The sequence below is a fragment of the Pieris napi genome, chromosome 12 (assembly GCF_905475465.1).
Source record: "Pieris napi chromosome 12, ilPieNapi1.2, whole genome shotgun sequence".
Taxonomy (NCBI): Eukaryota; Metazoa; Arthropoda; class Insecta; order Lepidoptera; family Pieridae; genus Pieris; species Pieris napi.
Window position 1 is genome coordinate 3,313,040 of NC_062245.1, and position 18,132 is coordinate 3,331,171.

At 33.8% G+C, this 18,132-nt stretch overlaps 1 protein-coding gene across 5 annotated transcripts in view; it reads left to right on the plus strand.

Moving 5' to 3' along the window:
* The window catches only part of LOC125054812, a 231,412-nt gene that overhangs the window by 47,423 nt on the left and 165,857 nt on the right, over positions 1 to 18,132 (plus strand). For all 5 annotated transcript variants that reach the window (XM_047656924.1, XM_047656925.1, XM_047656922.1 and 2 more), the window contains exon 2: positions 11,626 to 11,679. In XM_047656924.1, coding sequence (XP_047512880.1) covers positions 11,659 to 11,679 — 21 coding nt within the window. In that variant the 5' untranslated portion in view covers positions 11,626 to 11,658. The remainder of the gene's footprint in view (positions 1 to 11,625; positions 11,680 to 18,132) is intronic.

Genomic DNA, 18,132 nt, shown 5'->3' on the forward strand with positions numbered 1-18,132 from the left:
AACTTCAGGAGTTCTTTTTTTAAATTGATTTTACTTGCGTCATTTTTGAATGAGTATGAGTTCTTTTCTTTTTCTTAAGAATTTACTATAAAGCTTAGTTTTCAAGCTTACTTTACAGTTAAATGGATATCCTGACACATATCCGTACATTTTAACTCAACATATATAGCTAACCGGAGCCTTTTAAAATTACCGAAATTAATAATTAACTAACCCAACTTTAAAGTGCCGTAAAATATTAACGGCGAGGTTAGCGGATTGAAAAGTTAGTTTTAAAACCTCAAACACGAAAAGTTGTAATGAAAACGTACCGATGGATTAGTTCGGCTCATTCAGGTGATGCGGGTCATTCCGGGTAACTTTCGACCCTGGGGATATAACATACAACTTGTTAATTAATAAGGTTTTCCTCTACATGCTTTGTGGGCAATAAATTCCAATTTTCTATGATTCCATGTATTTTAAGACAAACGTGTTCGATGAATGATTTTGGGCTGAATTTATTTTACATAAGAGCTAGAGGAAAACGAAATTGATAATCAATGTATACAAGACAACAAAATCAATTTAATTTTTTTTGTTTTATAATAAGTAGAAACTCTCCCCTATTCATTTCTTGCCCTGAGGCGTTCGCCGGGAAGCTGAGTAGGGAATTAAATAAAACACAATTAAAGTTTATTCCTTATCTTCTTTTAATTTACTATAGGTAAGTAACATCTAATGGCGCCAGGCACTTTATATGCGCCTATGATGATCAAATGCCTTTTGTCTAGTGATGATGAACAAGCTGACAGATTTTCTTAATTGTTATTCTTGCTAACCCAACCCGTAAAGTTAGCTATGTTAATCTTAATATATATATATTATAAGGTGCAGTACTTAATAACCTTTGCTTCGTACTTCGCTCACTCCAGTGAGCTTCCGTCCTGCCCTTCAGGCGATTCACCACACCGCGACGGCCCAAGCCAAGGTTCGAGTCTCGCAGGAGACGCCTTTGCCCTCGCCAAAACAGCTCGAGCTGCCTTGCGATTCTGTAACTCTCTTTTCGAACTCTCACAGCGGTTTTCGGAGCGGCGGTCGCGCTCAAATCAGTCGTGAAGCAGTCATTTTATGAATTGGTATTCTTATAAGGAGGCTTGTAGTTTATTGTTTATCAGAATGCCAAATCGTAAAATGACTGCTTTACGACTGATTTGAGCGCGACCGCCGTGAAAACCGCTGTGTGAGTTCGAAAAGTGAGTTACAGGCCTTTAAGGCCAACAGCGAGATTCCATTAAAAATAGTACTTTATATACACATATAATTACTACTATACAGAATATTATTTACTAATATATATATTATTTCCTACTCAATGCTAGTTTATGTGATACAATTGTATCACATAAACTAGCATTGAGTATTTTCCTACAATCAAGGTTCAATTATATAAAATGGGTTTATATAGGTCGTGGCAATTGAAAGTGTTACAGCAAAGTTGTAGTCAGCGAACTAAAACTCGGTGACTCTAGTGGAAGGCTACGTTTTACGAGTTCCGGCAAACTGCTGACTACGTTCCATAATCCCTTTCAACTTGAATGTACAGTTTGAAACAGTTTTCATTGTGAGTTTTGTCTATACGCTAATGCAGGAAATTAAATAAATAAATCAGTGGCGCTACCAACCTCTTTAGGTCTGGGCCTCAGATTTCTGAATCTGTTTCATGATCATTTTTTATTCTAATAGGCAAGTAGGTGATCAGCCTCCAGTGCCTGAAACACGCCGTCGACTTTTTGGGTCTAAGACATGTCGGTTTCCGCACGATGTTTTCCTGCACCGTTCGAGCGAGCTTAAATGTTATATGCGCACATACGAGTACAAAGAAACTCCATTGGTGCACAGCCGAGGATCGAATCTACGATCTCAGGGATGAGAGTAGAACGCTGAAGCCACTAGGCCAACACAGCTCAAAGCAGGAAATACAATGACTTAAATTTGTCGTAATAGCTTAAGGGTCTACTGTTATACTGACTAAAATGCATACTCAACGCAAGTATGAATAACTTAACTATTTTTTATAAATAACAATAATTTTAATGAATGATCCAATCAAATATCTTATTAATAAAGGTAAAGATGATAGATTATTGTTTATTTATTTATATATTCACTCTACACTTCCTATATCATTATAATATCCGACGCACCATGGCTGAACATCCTCTGACATATAAATAGTATGTATTTGGTTGTTTCTGGTAAGATATTGCTATCATTGGCGTAAGCTATGACAAGGGTAAACAAACTCGTTACGTTTGATAGGTATTAGTTTACCCTTTGAATCTGATCACCCACAAAGCCTACATGTATTAATTACGCTTCGTGGTATTGATTGTTGTAATTTGACAGGTTTGTTGTAGCACCAGAGTACATAAATAGCAAATGTATGCAGTTTTGAAATCTTTAACTCAAACTCAAAATATCTTTATTCATATAGGTAAACAAGTACACTTATGAATCGTCAAACAGAAGTTAAATTAAGTGTAAATTTACATTTACTACCAGTTTGCAAGTCAAGGGCGTAGAGCGGGTAACAAGAACTGGCAAGAAACTTTCCGCCACTCTTTTTAATCGCCAAGTATTGTCAAACAAATTGTTTGAACTGGAGCAAATCAATACCAAGGATTAGGATCATTTAAGTATTCGTAAAATTTATAAAAAGCTTTATTGATTAATTTACGTTTAACGAGGGCTTTGAATTAATTTAGCGATAATTCTGTAATTTCGCTTGAGACTTTGTTGTAAAAACTAATACAATTTCCATATAAGGAGTGGTTTATCTTTTGGAGCCTGGTTGGTCGTACAATCAAATTAGTTCTATTTCGCGTATTATACTGGTGAAAGTCACCATTTGTTTTAAAATCGTTTATATATTTTTGTACATACAACAAGGCTTCAGGAATGTATTGACCAGATGGTGTCATAATATTTAATTCCTTAAACTTATTTACTTAACTTATTTTCACCATACTTGTCAATTGTTTTGTTTCCAGAAGAGCTGACAATAAACCCGCTTACAAATTAGTCATTACATTTACATTAAGTCCGTTATTTAAAAAAAAACAAGTCTACGAAATTTCAATAGAAACACTCAATTATCTCTTTTCTTATAGCGTAAAAACATTGTAACAGAAAGAGACAAACAAGTTCTATGATTATAACAGTGTAATAAGACTGTTTTACTTTTTACTTCAGAAATATGATTATGAAGGTCTAAAGAAATACTAAGAATCCCGGCTTTCCTTATTACGACCTAATTCGTTTGTCTAGTACATAGTATTGGATATTTTCTTTTTAAAGACGGCTCTATTGAAAGGTATAGAAATACCCCAACATAATGAGGAGATAGTTTCATAACTACAAATTAATGAATACATTTCTATATAAGGCATTCTACTAGATACGAGTTATTATGTCTGCCTAAGGTATATATTATTAGGTGCGTATTTTTAGGTTCTCATATTTTGTTTATCACAATAAGTGTTTTTAATACAAAAACAACTGGTTAAGATTCAGTATCAAAGCATTGTCTCCAGGTATGTCATAGGTTCGATCCCCGGCTGTGCACCAATGGACTTTCTTTATATGTGCGCATTTAACATTCGCTCGAACGGTGAAGGAAAACATCGTGAGTCGACGGCGTGTGTCAGGCACTGGAGGCTGATCACCTACTTGCCTATTAGATTTAAATATGATCATGAAATAGATTCAGAAATCTGAGGCCTAAAGAGGTTGTAGCGCCACTGATTTATTTATATTTTAGATAAAATAAAAGTGTTGTAGTTTCGTTTATTACAATTTCAACAAAGATATGACACGTCCAATGGACTAAAATTTATTTTAGGTAAAAACATGGGATGTCCTTAATAAGACGATTGGGGTCGCGTGAAGATAAGAGGATTACCGACACCTTGGTACGAATTGTACAAATACACCGTTTCACCAAAACATGTTTTCCACGGACCGAATAAATATTTAAGCCGCTTATTGCTGTATGAGTTGGGCCATTGAAATGTTTGAGGGTTTAAATATGAGAAAATAGTATGAAAAAGATTGAAGATATACATTTTCTATTTACGACACTATTCAGTTGTTAAATAGTAATCGTTTTGAGTGGGACGGTACTGTCTTGTCTGAAATCTGTTTATATAAATAAAATATAATCGTAAAACTCGGATACGGCTCGACCAATAATTATTCTTTTAATTCCTTGACCTCTAAGAAGGTTTATACTGGGTGTTTGGTGCATCGTTTGCCACAATAAAAATGGTGGATTGGGGGGGTCTTTATCTATTATCCCAGGCCTCACAAAGAGTTCTTGGGCCAACGGAATAATTTATGTCCATTTTTTTAATGTTTTCTTTAAATTATCCAAAATTTGACTTTCAAAGGTAAATAAAAAATAAATTATACAGTAAGTACACATAATGTTAATTTTTTCTTAATCTACAATAGTGTACCAATCCAAAAAATAAAAAATTACTTGCCAGCAGTATGTAGTTTTTTTTATTAACTCGCAAAGTGTTAAAAAAATTAAAATTAAAATTAAAGTAAAATTTTGAATGTTAATAAGAAAAAAACTAAAAGCGCTGATGTTCTTCGAATCATTTTAAAAACTACTCTGGAATATCGCATAGAGGAAAAATTGCACGGCGAAACTTAAAAACAAATTCTTTATCCGTAATTATTAGCGCGAACAGTCTCTATGGGTAGCATATAATATTGCTCCATGTATTGGTATGTAGCTACTAAAAAGGTAGGTTAAGTAAAAAATCATATTATAGCGAAACATTTTTCGCGGGGCAGCTAGTGACAGAACAAAAATTGTAGGACACTATTTATATTATAAAGAGGTTTACACACAGTTAGACACGCCGTGACAATAGAAAACCTATCAATAATACCAACAGTACCAAGTACCAAGTTGATTGAAGAATTTCTTATATAAATTTATTATAATAAAGGTCCGTGAGATACCTTATATTATAATAATAATTCAATCCTAGATGTAGCAATCCGTGTTAGACAACAATGCTTTTTGTTCTCCGACTATCTACTATCACAGAATACATAGTTGCCGTGCATTTCCTAAAAACGAAACGCACATTAATAGAAATTGCCAATAGTTGACGTAGCTCTATTTTTTAACCGGCTAAATGTGACGCAAAATGACGTCATAACATTTCAACGAGATAAAAATTTACGAATGATACATCGTTCCGTTTTTAAAGCCATTAAATGAATAACATTCTTGGCTCAGTACAAACAACGTAACGTATCGCGTAATATATCGTCATTGATTCTGGTGCCAAGGGCTGATATGGCCATTCATGGTAATGTTCCATACAAATAACCTATATATACATAAATATGTTTATATTTTTATTAGACACAGTCAACACTGAAGCGCGGTGTTTTTAAAGGCATGGTTGATTGTTAAGAAGAATAGCGAGATTCGATTTTTGAATTTATGAATCACATTATTTTTAAAATTCAAATTAAGAATCCGTTACTCAGCCACAAGTGTGTACTAGAATAACAAATTGTTAAGTCTCTTTTATCATAATTGTTTTAAATATTTTTGGAATCTCTATTTAGACCTGCGATATTTGTTGACCTTATTTTCCTAAACAAAGCCAAATATTGTTGCCATGGTGTTTAATACGCTTTGTTGTATAAAGCAGTGAGAAAATGGGATGTAAATTCATAAAATATTCCTTTTAATGTTTGGGAAAATTCTACTTACCTTCTCCGTACTTCTTGTTTCTTCGAAGCCCACTTTATATTTATTAATACAATAAACACCATTTAACTGGCAGTTTAGGCTTATCTACACGTGTATATTGTAAGAAACGATTTGAACTAATAGACTTACAATATGTGAATGTTCTGTTCAGAAATAGTCTTAAATTTTAAACAAACTTTACCGATGGTTTTTGTTAAATCACGCGAATGAAATTAAATAAAATGACTTCTAAATAATAACCTAAAAATCCTATGGGCAGACCTAAGTTAATTATTGCTGAAGTTTCATCTCGATAGCACTCTTGAAGCTGGATACATATCAAGATAAGGCAGCGATCACTAACTTTTATCTGATTTAACAAAGCATTCCTAGTGTACATAACATTTCAAGCAAGCTAACACGAGATTACTTTAACACACGGAAAACTTGTATAACCGAACCTAGACACAACTTTAAGAAAAGGCCATACTTAAAGGCCGGCATCCCACTTGCAATCGGACTAGCACTAAGTCCTAATGACATCTTCTAGTGACAACCAGGTACGAATACTCAATATTAAAATCTGTAGTGTTACTGTGTAACTCCCAATTGCGACAGCGATCGCGATTTCCGCTTTATTATTAAGTCTTAGTACGCCCGTTTCCAAAGCGACATTATTGTTACGGATGTTGTACTAAATCTAAATTGCATACAAAATCGTAGGGGTCTTAATTGGAAGTTACAGAGTACGGCCGCAGGATCTAAATCATTATATTATTAATGTGGAAAGCTTGCTACTAGCTAGCTAGTTCCAGCAGTTTTTATTATATTTAAAATTACTATTTAGCTTAACGAAAACATAGATTGTAACTACTTTAATATAAATAGTTCCTAAAAAGCTCAATTACATAGCTTTCCTTGTAAAAGGGATGTCTAATTTGTTAACATGCTATGCCCGAAGGATGTAGTCTCCCTATGAAAGGTAAATTAAACATTTACCCTCACAGATACACGTTACTGGCTATTTAAACTCTGAAATATTTTTTTTGGTAAATATGTACACTTATGAACGTCAATATTAATTAAAAAAGAGCGGGCGCAGAGAACGAGCGAGTAAAGAAATATATATAATATATAGTATTCTATTGTATAGTATATATTATATAATATAGTACTTCCCTATCTAAGTAAAGTATATCTACGTAAGTATGTGATGTATATTGTATATCGTACCAGCTGCGGTCCGCGTTATCCAGGTTAATTCGATGAACCGATTTAGAGAATCAACGAAACAAACAAACAAAATTATGTAGAGAGTGTGATCATTTATAGGTCTCAGAGCGACAGCACTAAGTCTTGACTTTGAATCTGAGGGATACACACGTCCTAATAATAAATATTTTTTTATTACTAAAGTACTTTTTGGTCTTTTTCCGTCAAATTGTTCTCACAGTGTGATGAAAAGAGACAAATGAGTATTGTAGTGAAAATAGTACAATTAGTCTGATATTTTTATTGTGAATTAGCTGCCCATGAGAATTTCGTTTCCCCTTAATATGATTTTTGTACTTAGTCTACCGTTAGTGGCTACACAACACATGAAACATTTTGCTATGCTTCCCCATAGAGACTTCGATTTTTCGGAATAAGAACTGGTTGTTAGGTGTTCCCGCGCAATTTTTATCTTCATAAAAACCTCATAGTTCAAGAAATAAATATAAAAAACAATACTTCTATTGTTCATTGTTGCCATCTTCGAGATTTGTACTTAGCATGTGTTCTGCTTGAGCATATTTTGAGTACATGGAACATTCATGCAACGTTAACATCCATTAATACAACCATAGACATAAAGTCGCAGAGTCGGTTGCGTAAAGGAAATACGACAGCAAAAACTCCCCCAACCTGCTGAAATCACGCTTCAAGTCACCATGAATCCGACGTTGTTAATTACCGTGATACGCCCAAAACTATGCTTGGAGTAATCTTTTACCGAGAATGAAACTTGTAAATAAATATGTAATTATTGTATATTTTGTTATTTATACAACTCAAAAGAGAATTAAGAAAAAGCACACAGCAAAGGTAGTTTAGATGTGTGTTAAGCGTTTGTTATCGCTTTTTTATTTATGATATTGTTGAGCTCAAAAGTCATGGAAATGAAGACGATTAAAAAAAAAATTGAAATCAAGTTCTGATGTTGTATTTTATTCGGTCTATACAACTGTTAATCAACCTTTTGATGTTAGACAAAATTATATATTTTATGTTCTCCTTACAAAATACGTTAGCATAAAGCGTTCGCAATATGTGTCGCGCGCTCCATCAAGACGTTAGAGTAAAAAGACTTGAAAACACGTCTACATGCAAAATATTGCGACCAAATATTAAGATTCTTCTGGTATCTGAGACATTTGTCGCAATACCACTATGGCACTCGAGCCGGTACACGATTGTGTTCGTATACAAGGCACGTGTTTGCTAAATTACGCCATTTAAATTTTAAAATAATAAAAATGATTCCAGACTAACGAGTTACTAATATCAATATTACTTCCTTCAAATAGTTCTGGTTGTTAGCGACAGTTGAAGATAGTCCAATGACAATCAAACAAAACGTTTCGTCTTGTGTCTCACGTTTTATATCCTCACTTACCAGGACAGGAAAACTGTATTTTTGCTCCAATGTGCGGCAGTAAAATTAGACAATATACAGTTTTTATAACTTCATTAAACGGTTAACAGTATTTGAATAAAACTAATTAATTTAAAAGAGCAACGATTATAATACAGATAGAAAAGACAAAGGGTAGCTATCGCGGCTACACTCAGGCAGATAGCCAAGCCATTAATAAAATTGAATTAGTCTTTTATTTATTGGATAACACGCCTCTCTGAACTCGATTTATTATTTTATTCAACACGGTACTTTCAAAGAATTAAATTTAACTTGTAACCGCGACATCGCACAGCACTTTGAAAAAATATATTTACGTAAGTGAATTTTCAGTTCTGTCACATCCAAATGGATTACGGTATAACTTCTGCGTTCATCTCATACACCTGTCTTATCGAGCATATGTAAGGAAGTGAAACTCGAAGCAACAGTAGGTAGTAATCGAAAGTTTTATTCGGTCATGTGAACCACTAAGAAAACAGGTATTTTTTTTTGTTTAAATTAGACTAATACAAATGCGATAATTAAGATATATCCAAAACGGTTGTATTGCTGACAAATAATATAGTGGTGCCTTTGTAAGAGATGAGATCTATGTCTTGACTTAATTTACTTTATGTTCTATAACCCCTAGATGGGGCAGAGGGCGTCCACAGTGAGTCTTGAGCCTCGATATGTATGTCTGGTTATGGCCAAAAGCAACGTTCTATAACACAAGTCGTCGATTTTTAAGGCTTAACATTATTACTATGTTTCAGTCATCGTACGAACAAATGTTAATCGCACATAAAAGAAATTACGCCCGTTTAAAATTGATATATTAGATCACTAACACTTCTTTTTCTGACATCATAGTAATTATACAACACATCCTTTTTACATACGCAAATAGAGCTTTATTAAACTCTGTGCTTTATTTCAATGTAAAATAAAATACATTATACAGTGTCAGGTATGAAGCACTAATTACAGCAACTTGTCAAAGTGATGGCGGGCGACGTCTTATTTCTCTCTAAAATATTAAAAATAACCTCTACATAAAAATGCAATATCTTACCTGCCCGTCCTTCTCTCCATTTTATTAAAGTTTTTCGTGAAAAGTGATAAAAATGAGCGCCTCATAACAATGTCTTTGTTTTTGACGTATCCGAGTTTTTAACTAGACAGGAATAATGTAGTTAAATAAAGTAATTAGAACGAGAGTTAAGTTCGTAATATTAAAACATACCCTAAGCATGAAACAGTAGATATAATTTGAGACATTTTTAATATGTTCTCTTTAAGTGTTAGCCTTGTTGCTCTCAATTAAACTTATTATTGTTTTGTGCTCTGTCTGCTTCTGCTGTGTGTTACTTATAAACTCAAAAACAACGGAGCAGATTTGATTAGAAACGTTTAAGTGTATAATTTAATACTAGATATACTCACGTATATTAACTTACAGAAATTAAATCATTATTAGTCATACATCTCCTTCTGTCACATTGTCTTTACGCTGTGATGAAAAGAGACGCATAAATGTTTTGTCCTTATGACTTTAGTATCATTTTATGTAACATATAAGCTAAACAGGACAAAGCAATCTTTAACATTTCTGAATAATATCGTAAGTCTTCCCAAGGTTAATATCAAGGTTTAGATCTGTCTGGCTTTGATCATAATAAAAAACGTCTTAACGTTTAAACGTCTGTTTTATTGGATTTAACAATTAAATATCATCTCCGGAAGCCAACTCTGGATTTAATAAAAACTATTGATTTAAGACTTAAATTATTAGCTAAGTGGTGGTGAAATGTTTTATATAACAATTTGTGTAATTATAAAATACACATCTTACATACATAACGTATCGAATATTTACATATTTTGAATAAATCAATGCTCAAAATTCAGTCTATTGTAATTACGAATATTATGCAAAAAACCATTAATACCTTCTTTATTTTATTAAAACTTCGGGGCAAAAATTTATTTGTTAGCCTTCCAAATAGAAGATTTTGATTATCCCAAATTATTATCATAATCTTAATGACAGTATTACATAAAGCGATAAGGCCGCCAGTTTAGTCCTTTTAATTTAATTATGTCAATTGTATAATATTTCTGACATGCATCAGTGTTAAAAAATAAAAATAAATAATAAATAAATAAAATTACTCATACTACACGCGCCATTTTGATTAGTTTAGACTGCATCATGCAAATTTATCTCAGTATCTTTAGCGGAATGTTGATACAGTATACCTCTAGAGTCTAGGGGGTTACCATGACTGCCAAAGCTACATAAAGTTAACAGAATTTCGAATTAAACCTAAAGTCCTAACACAAGGTAATAAAGACGATATTATTCGCAATTTTGATAATAGTGGCGAGCCTTGTAGCGGTTTGTGGCTCTAAACGCGCTATTGTTACAAACCAGAACAATACTCGCCTTCTACATGGTGTTCCTACATTCCATAGCTTTATTTATTCTCGCACGTGCACATTTTGTGCCACGGAATGTCCGTCTGATTCAATTTTATTAATGGATTTGGAAGATTGCCCTACTGACTGTGAATTTGTCGTGCTAACACATTCTCAAACGTAAGATCGTGCGTTAAAGTTTTATTTACATAATGGAATTTTGTGCATGGCTAGGAGACTGCATTGAGTCAGAGATGTCAACAGCTCTGAGAAAGAATTTTCAATATTGCATAAGCTTTACCGCGTTTGATTAAATGTACTCCAGTCTGCATACAATTTTTGAGAAGCTTACAGCGCCACCTAGCGGCGACGGTCCATATTGAAATTGTTATCAAACAATCCATTAAGAGCCAATTGAACTTGTTTATACAACAGTGAATCTTTTGTGAAGGCTGTGAAGTTTTATTTATACTATCTACTTTAAAATATTAATTTCTTTCTTGTTCTGATGTATGGATATTTTATTATGTCCGTAAAATATATTCTTGTTTATAATTTTACTTTTTGTGTCTGTATTTTATATACTTGTCATCGTGAATGGACAATATTTGGGAACGTATTTGTGAATTATGTAGAACTTGAAACCTAAAAAGCTTTCATAATTTTGACATTATCATTGAACTTTTCACTCCATTTGATCTTGTCCTGTAAAATATGTCATATGGAGTTAAAACAGATATTAAGTCTTATAAGCAACTAAAACATTGATCATTTGTTACAGAATGAGGGACGATGGAGGGGCCACACCTGCGCCATGATGACTGCTGTTAATTCGGTAAGTTTTACTGTATTTCCTTAAAACTATAGATCATCTAGACTCTAGAATATTACTGATCGAGAGAAATTAAAAAGGAGTATCTTAAGGCGTCAAACCCATTCAGTATCACCGAGGCCAAACACAACAACGCAGAATCGAAATATTTAGATAATCTTTGACTACTGTAAAGAGCAGTGTTGCCTAGTGGCTTCAGAGTGCGACTCACATACCTGAGGTCGTAGGTTCGATCCCCGGCTGTGCACCAATGGACTTTTTTTCTATGTGCGCAAAAAGTCGACGGCGTGTATAATGGCACTGGAGTCTGATCACCTACTGCCTATTAGATTTAAAAAATGATCATGAAACAGATTCAGAAATCTGAGGCCTAAAGAGGTTGTAACGTCACTGAATTTTTTTATACTACGATATATTAATCAAAAATAATAATAACTTAACAAGTATAGAATGTAATTTTGAAATAATTAAATGCCATGAATTGTTTCTTTAGCAATAAAACATAGTAAATCTAAATTAATAGCAACACCGATTTTAAAGCTGGTACCAGCGACATCATTTGCGAATTATTGGCCAAAATTACATTGAAACCTTAAATTGAATAGATGTCTTAATGAAACCGTACGTCATTATATATTTCACTAATTGGCTCGGTGTCTGTTAAGCTCCCAGTAACGTGGTACCTAACGAGCTTAAACCTAGAATGCCACCCGTATGCATATTTGGCTCGTTCGTGTTTGTTTTTATGAAATTTTAAAGCTTTCGTTATGTTGTTTGGTTAAACTGCGTTTCATTGTTAAATTGGTGTAACTAATACACACTTGTATAACATGAATTAAATTTGTCTTCGACATTCTTATTTCCATTTATAAAGAATGGTAACTCTTCTAATACGTTACTAATTTAGACCTGCGTTTTATAAGACCGAGCGTTGATTTTATAGTAGAATATTGAATGGTTGTACAACGCACACTATGAATATTTATGATTTGTGCCACAATACCAGTTAGATTTGTGATCCAGGCAAAAGGGTTTAAAATAAACATTTTACAAATACAAGTTTACTATTAAACTCAAACTCAAACTCAAAATATCTTTATTCAAGTAGGTAACCAAGTACACTTTTGAATAGTCAAGTTAAATTAATCGTAAATTTACATTTACTACCAGTTCGCAAGTCAAGGGCGTAGAGCGGGTAAGAAGAACTGGCAAGAAACTTTCCGCCACTCTTTTTAATCGCCAAGTATTGTCATACAAATTGTTTGAACTGGAGCAATTCAATCCCAAGGATTAGGATCATTTAAGTAGTCCTCAAATTTATAAAAAGCTTTGTTGATTAATTTTCGTTTAACGAGGACTTTGAATTTATTTAGTGATAATTCTCTAATTGCGCTTGGGAGTTTGTTGTAAAAACGAATACAATTTCCATATAAGGAGTGGTTTATCTTTTGGAGCCTGGTTGGTCGTACACTCAAATTAGTTCTATTTCGCGTATTATACTGGTGAAAGTCACCATTTGTTTTAAAATCGTTTATATTTTTTTGGACATACAACAAGGCTTCAAGAATATATTGACCAGATAGTGTCATAATATTTAATTCCTTAAACTTATTCCGTACCGACTCCCTCGGAGAAACACAACAAATACCCCGAACAGCCCGCTTCTGCAGCACAAATATGGATTGAACCTCTGCAGCAGCACCCCACAATAAAATGCCGTACGACATAACGCTATGAAAGTAGCTATGATACACAATTTTAGCCGTGTCCTCATCAGTAAACTGTCGGATTTTCTTTACTGCATATGCTGCAGAGCTCAGCCTACTCGAAAGAGTCTCTATGTGTGGGCCCCATTGGAGTTTACTATCTATTGTTATGCCTAGAAAAACAGTTTTGTCAACAAAGTTTAGTTCACTGTCCTTAATTTTCAGGTTACCAATATCTCGCTTTACGCTAGTAGTTGTAAATCTAATACATTTTGTTTTATTCTCATTAAGCAATAAGTTATTTACATTAAACCAGTTAACTATACGAGAGATAGAATTGTTTACATCGTCCAATAATACGTTATTCCTATTCACTTTAAATAGAAGTGAAGTGTCATCAGCAAACAATACCATCTCATGAACTTCGTTGACAAAGAATGGGAGGTCATTTATGTAAATCAGAAATAAGAAAGGCCCGAGAATCGATCCTTGGGGGACGCCCATTGATACCTGCGAACCCGGAGAGGTGACTCCATTGACATGAACTCTTTGGATCCTTCCCTTTAAATATGAATTCATCAGGCTGGAAGCTTTGCCATCAACGCCATAGTGTTGAAGCTTTCCAACGAGTATATCAGGATGAACACAGTCAAAGGCCTTTGACAGGTCACAAAAGACGCCGACTCCATCATATGATTCTTCCCAGGCGTTAAATATGTCCGAAATCAACTTCACACCGGCATCGATTGTGGAGCGACCCTTAGTGAAACCATACTGTTTATTATGTAAGAGTTTATTTTTATTAAAATGTAAAGAAAGCTGGTCTAGCATTATCTTTTCAAAAACTTTGCTCAACGCAGGGAGCACGGAAACAGGTCTGAAGTTTGACGGATCAGACTCACTACCTGCCTTGAACAACGGTGTAATCTTACTTAATTTCATTTCGTCCGGAAAGACTCCACAATCGATACAGCTGTTAAAAATTATAGACAATTCAGAGCTTATTACATTAATAACGGAATTTAAAATGACTGTTGACATACCCCATATATCTTTACTTTTTTTTAAATTAATAAGCTTAAAAGTTTTAACGATATCATTACAAGTTATATGTTTAAACTGAAATTTAATATTACATTCAGGTACACATTTTTCTAGCAATGAGATCGCAGCAGCAGGTGAAGAATCTAGGGACTTGGTCGTATTTAGTGGTACATTTGTAAAGAACTCTTCAAAAGAAGAAGCTACCTCTGGGTCAGATTTTATTAACTTCCCTTTAACTTTTAACATATAATCAGTTCGTTTGTCAGACGTTTTACCTGATTCTTCATTTATTATTTTCCAGGTAGCTTTTACTTTATCCATGCTATTTTTTATTTTTGAACTTAAATATTGAGACTTTGCAGTTTTGCAATCTTTTTTGAAATTATTTGAATACAACCTAACATATTCCCTAAATTCCACACTAGTGTTATATTGCATTTCGTCATAGATTTCATATAATTTTAACCTTTTCCTGTGTAACTCCTCATTTGCCCAGTCACAGAAACTTGTTTTCTCAGAGACCAATAAAGTCTTTTGAGTAAATACTTTCTTGAATTCATCAATAAATGATCCAAAAAAAGTATTGTATAAATTATTAGGGGATAAGTTGCCACACAGAAATGGCATTCTATAGACCAATGCTTCTCTAAATCTGTCCAAACGGTCATTTGTAATAGGAGTTATCACAATTTTCTTCTTTTTACATGTTTTTTGTTTCCTTAATTGGAATTCAAACCATTGACCAGTGTGATCAGATTTAAATCTATTGAAAATACAAACATTCAAAGGGGCTATGTCACTATATATGTTATCTATACAAGTTGCGGTGCTAGCTGTTATTCTTGTGGGTGAATGAAATTGATTTATTAAATTGTATGAACGAAAAAGACTAAGTATGCGTACACTTGAATTAGAATGACAAAGTAAATTGACATTAAAGTCCCCACACACAATTAGCCCTTTATTACACTTTACTAATTTACACAATATCTCCTCTAATACATTTTCAACATTATTATAGACAGCTGATGGAGGACAATATAGACATACAACAATGAATTGCTCCAGTTCCACACAGGAGATTTCAATAGTTAGTTCTACAGAGAGGCTGATAATATCCTTTCTTTCTTTGCATTTAAGTTTTTTACTTATTAGGATTAATGAGCCACCATGAATTGCATTTTCTCTGCAAAACACACTACCAACCCTGTGGTTACAAAAATTAAACAAAACTTCATATTTTTTTAGCCAGTGCTCTGTTATGCACAAAAAGTCTATTTTTTGACTATTCAAGAATAGTTCAATTTCTAATTCTTTATTTTTCATCCCCTGTATATTTTGATGAACCACAATAATTTTTTGGGAATGAATTTTATCACATAATATACTTACCTTATTATTGCAAGAGTGGTGCTCTGTTGTCCTATTATCTAATTTAAATAAATATTATTTGGAATTTCTTCCAAGGTCTTATAATCTAATGCTTGCTCAATAGAAGCAAGGGGTCTAGCCAAATTCTTGGCTGTCATCTCTATAAAATATGATAGCGAAACAGCTATCTGTCTTTTTAAGAAAGCAGGTAGGTAATAATATCTACCCTTTGTAATAAAAAACTTTTTTGTATACCTATTGGTATCTATGACACAAAATTTATCATTATACATTGCCAATGTATGCAATGTTTGATTAAGAATATATCTTGTGTCATTTTCTTCCTTAGGAAAGCTTTGGCTATAGGGAAATGTAAACATAACAATCCTCTTAGAGTCTAAACAACAAAGTTTTTCATATAATATGCTGGTATGGTAGGATTTGACGCTGCCTTCACTTCGGGAGCCTTCCTAGACCTCTCGTAGTTGATCCCACGTTTATCAGACATAATACCATTATCATAATGTCCCCATACTTCGGATATGGCGATGTAAGTAGCGTAATGTTATTATTACTATAATTGAATCGTTAGAAAGAGCATACATACAATAAAGCAAAAACTCAATGTTAGTTATTAAACAATAAAAGTTCTCATTTCGCGTATTTTTAATTTCTTTTACCGTACATACCGTTATTTATAGACGCTATTTCTAAACTTTAGCTAGCAAAACGAGCTATTGAAGTAGATAATCTGCGTGTTGTTGATCACATTTCACTTTAGCCACTCGACCAGTATAGTGAGACCCTTAGCTTTTGACATCTGCAAAGTTTATGCAACCAAGTTATAAGCATATTGAATGGTTCGAAATATCAAATTGGAATGGTTACATCGTTTGTGTGCTATTGATATTGGACGTCGAATCAGATCACCGGTCGTTACCGGAGCGTACCGACAACATAAAGACGGCTTTCGAAATGGTAGGTACAGCATGTATCATTTTGTAATGTTCTGTAATTAGTGTACAAGTAAATTCAATCTTGTACGTTCATTAGAAGTTTCTCGAACTATTTTCAAGTGTAACGTAGTTTTGGCCGATACTTTCTTATACTAAAAATTAACGTATTAACACGTTCACTGCGGCAAGTAAAATAATAATTTTTCATCAGGTGCGGCGGCGGGCCAAAATGCGCCCCCAATGATATTTCCGCCGGTGCGTGGCAGGTCTTTCTAGACCCAACAGCACTAGGATAGATTAAATTGCTATAACTTTGTGGAAACATAATGTATACATTTTTTTTTTATATTGTTAGAATGACCTTGAACCCAACTTCCTTAGGTTTGATTCGCCCCGGGATCTGGCAAACAGGAAATGAGAAATAAAGCAGGAAAAGCGGCAGGCCGATATCGACCTGAACCGCACTAGAATATATTTTTAGTAGTGATGGGACAGAAAAATATCGAAAATAAAACAGAATTATCGTAAACTCAACTCAAACTCAAACTCAAAATATCTTTATTCAAGTGGGTAACCAAGTACACTTTTGAATCGTCAAGTTAAATTAATCGTAAATTTACATTTACTACTAAAGGAACTGAAAAATGTATTTATTTACTTATGTATGCCTGTCTTGGAAACAGAAATACTTTTTATTTTTCTTAGTGGAAAATATTTCTTCACTGCATAGTGACATCACTGTCAATAACTGCAAGGCGAATTACACTATTTTCCAAAATTTGTATTTTTCTTGTATTGCTTGCCATCGTTGATAATATCGAACGCTATGTTAGATCAGTTAGCACAACACTAACTGGTCGGGCGCGCGCTCTGTGCGGTATCGGGTCGCCAGCTGCCTGTTGGGTGGGCGGGCTGAAATAGGCCCACTGCCGCACTCAGCGGATGCAAGGCAGCGTCAGTGCGTGGTAGGTCGATAAAAGCCTGCCGTTATGTTTTGATGGGGAAAACCTACAATTTTGACCGCAAGATGAAATATATGTTTGTCCCTGTCGAATTTTTACAAACACCTGAGATAATCGTTACGCACCAGCGAGAGGGACATAGATTTCTTCGTCCGCACCAGCGGAAATACCGCGGCAGGCTGATATCGGCCTGTTACGCAGTGAACGTGTTAATAATAACAGTTGTTAGTTATTGTATCTAAGTGATTTTGTAAATGTATTTGAACGCATTTATTCTAAAAGATTGAGACATGTAGTGAGATATATGAGTGCTCTTGAACAAATTAGACTGATTTATAACACATTTATAGAGCAATAAGGCCGCCCACTGTCCTTCTAATTAATTATTTTAGTTGTACTGTATTCCGTGCAACTTTT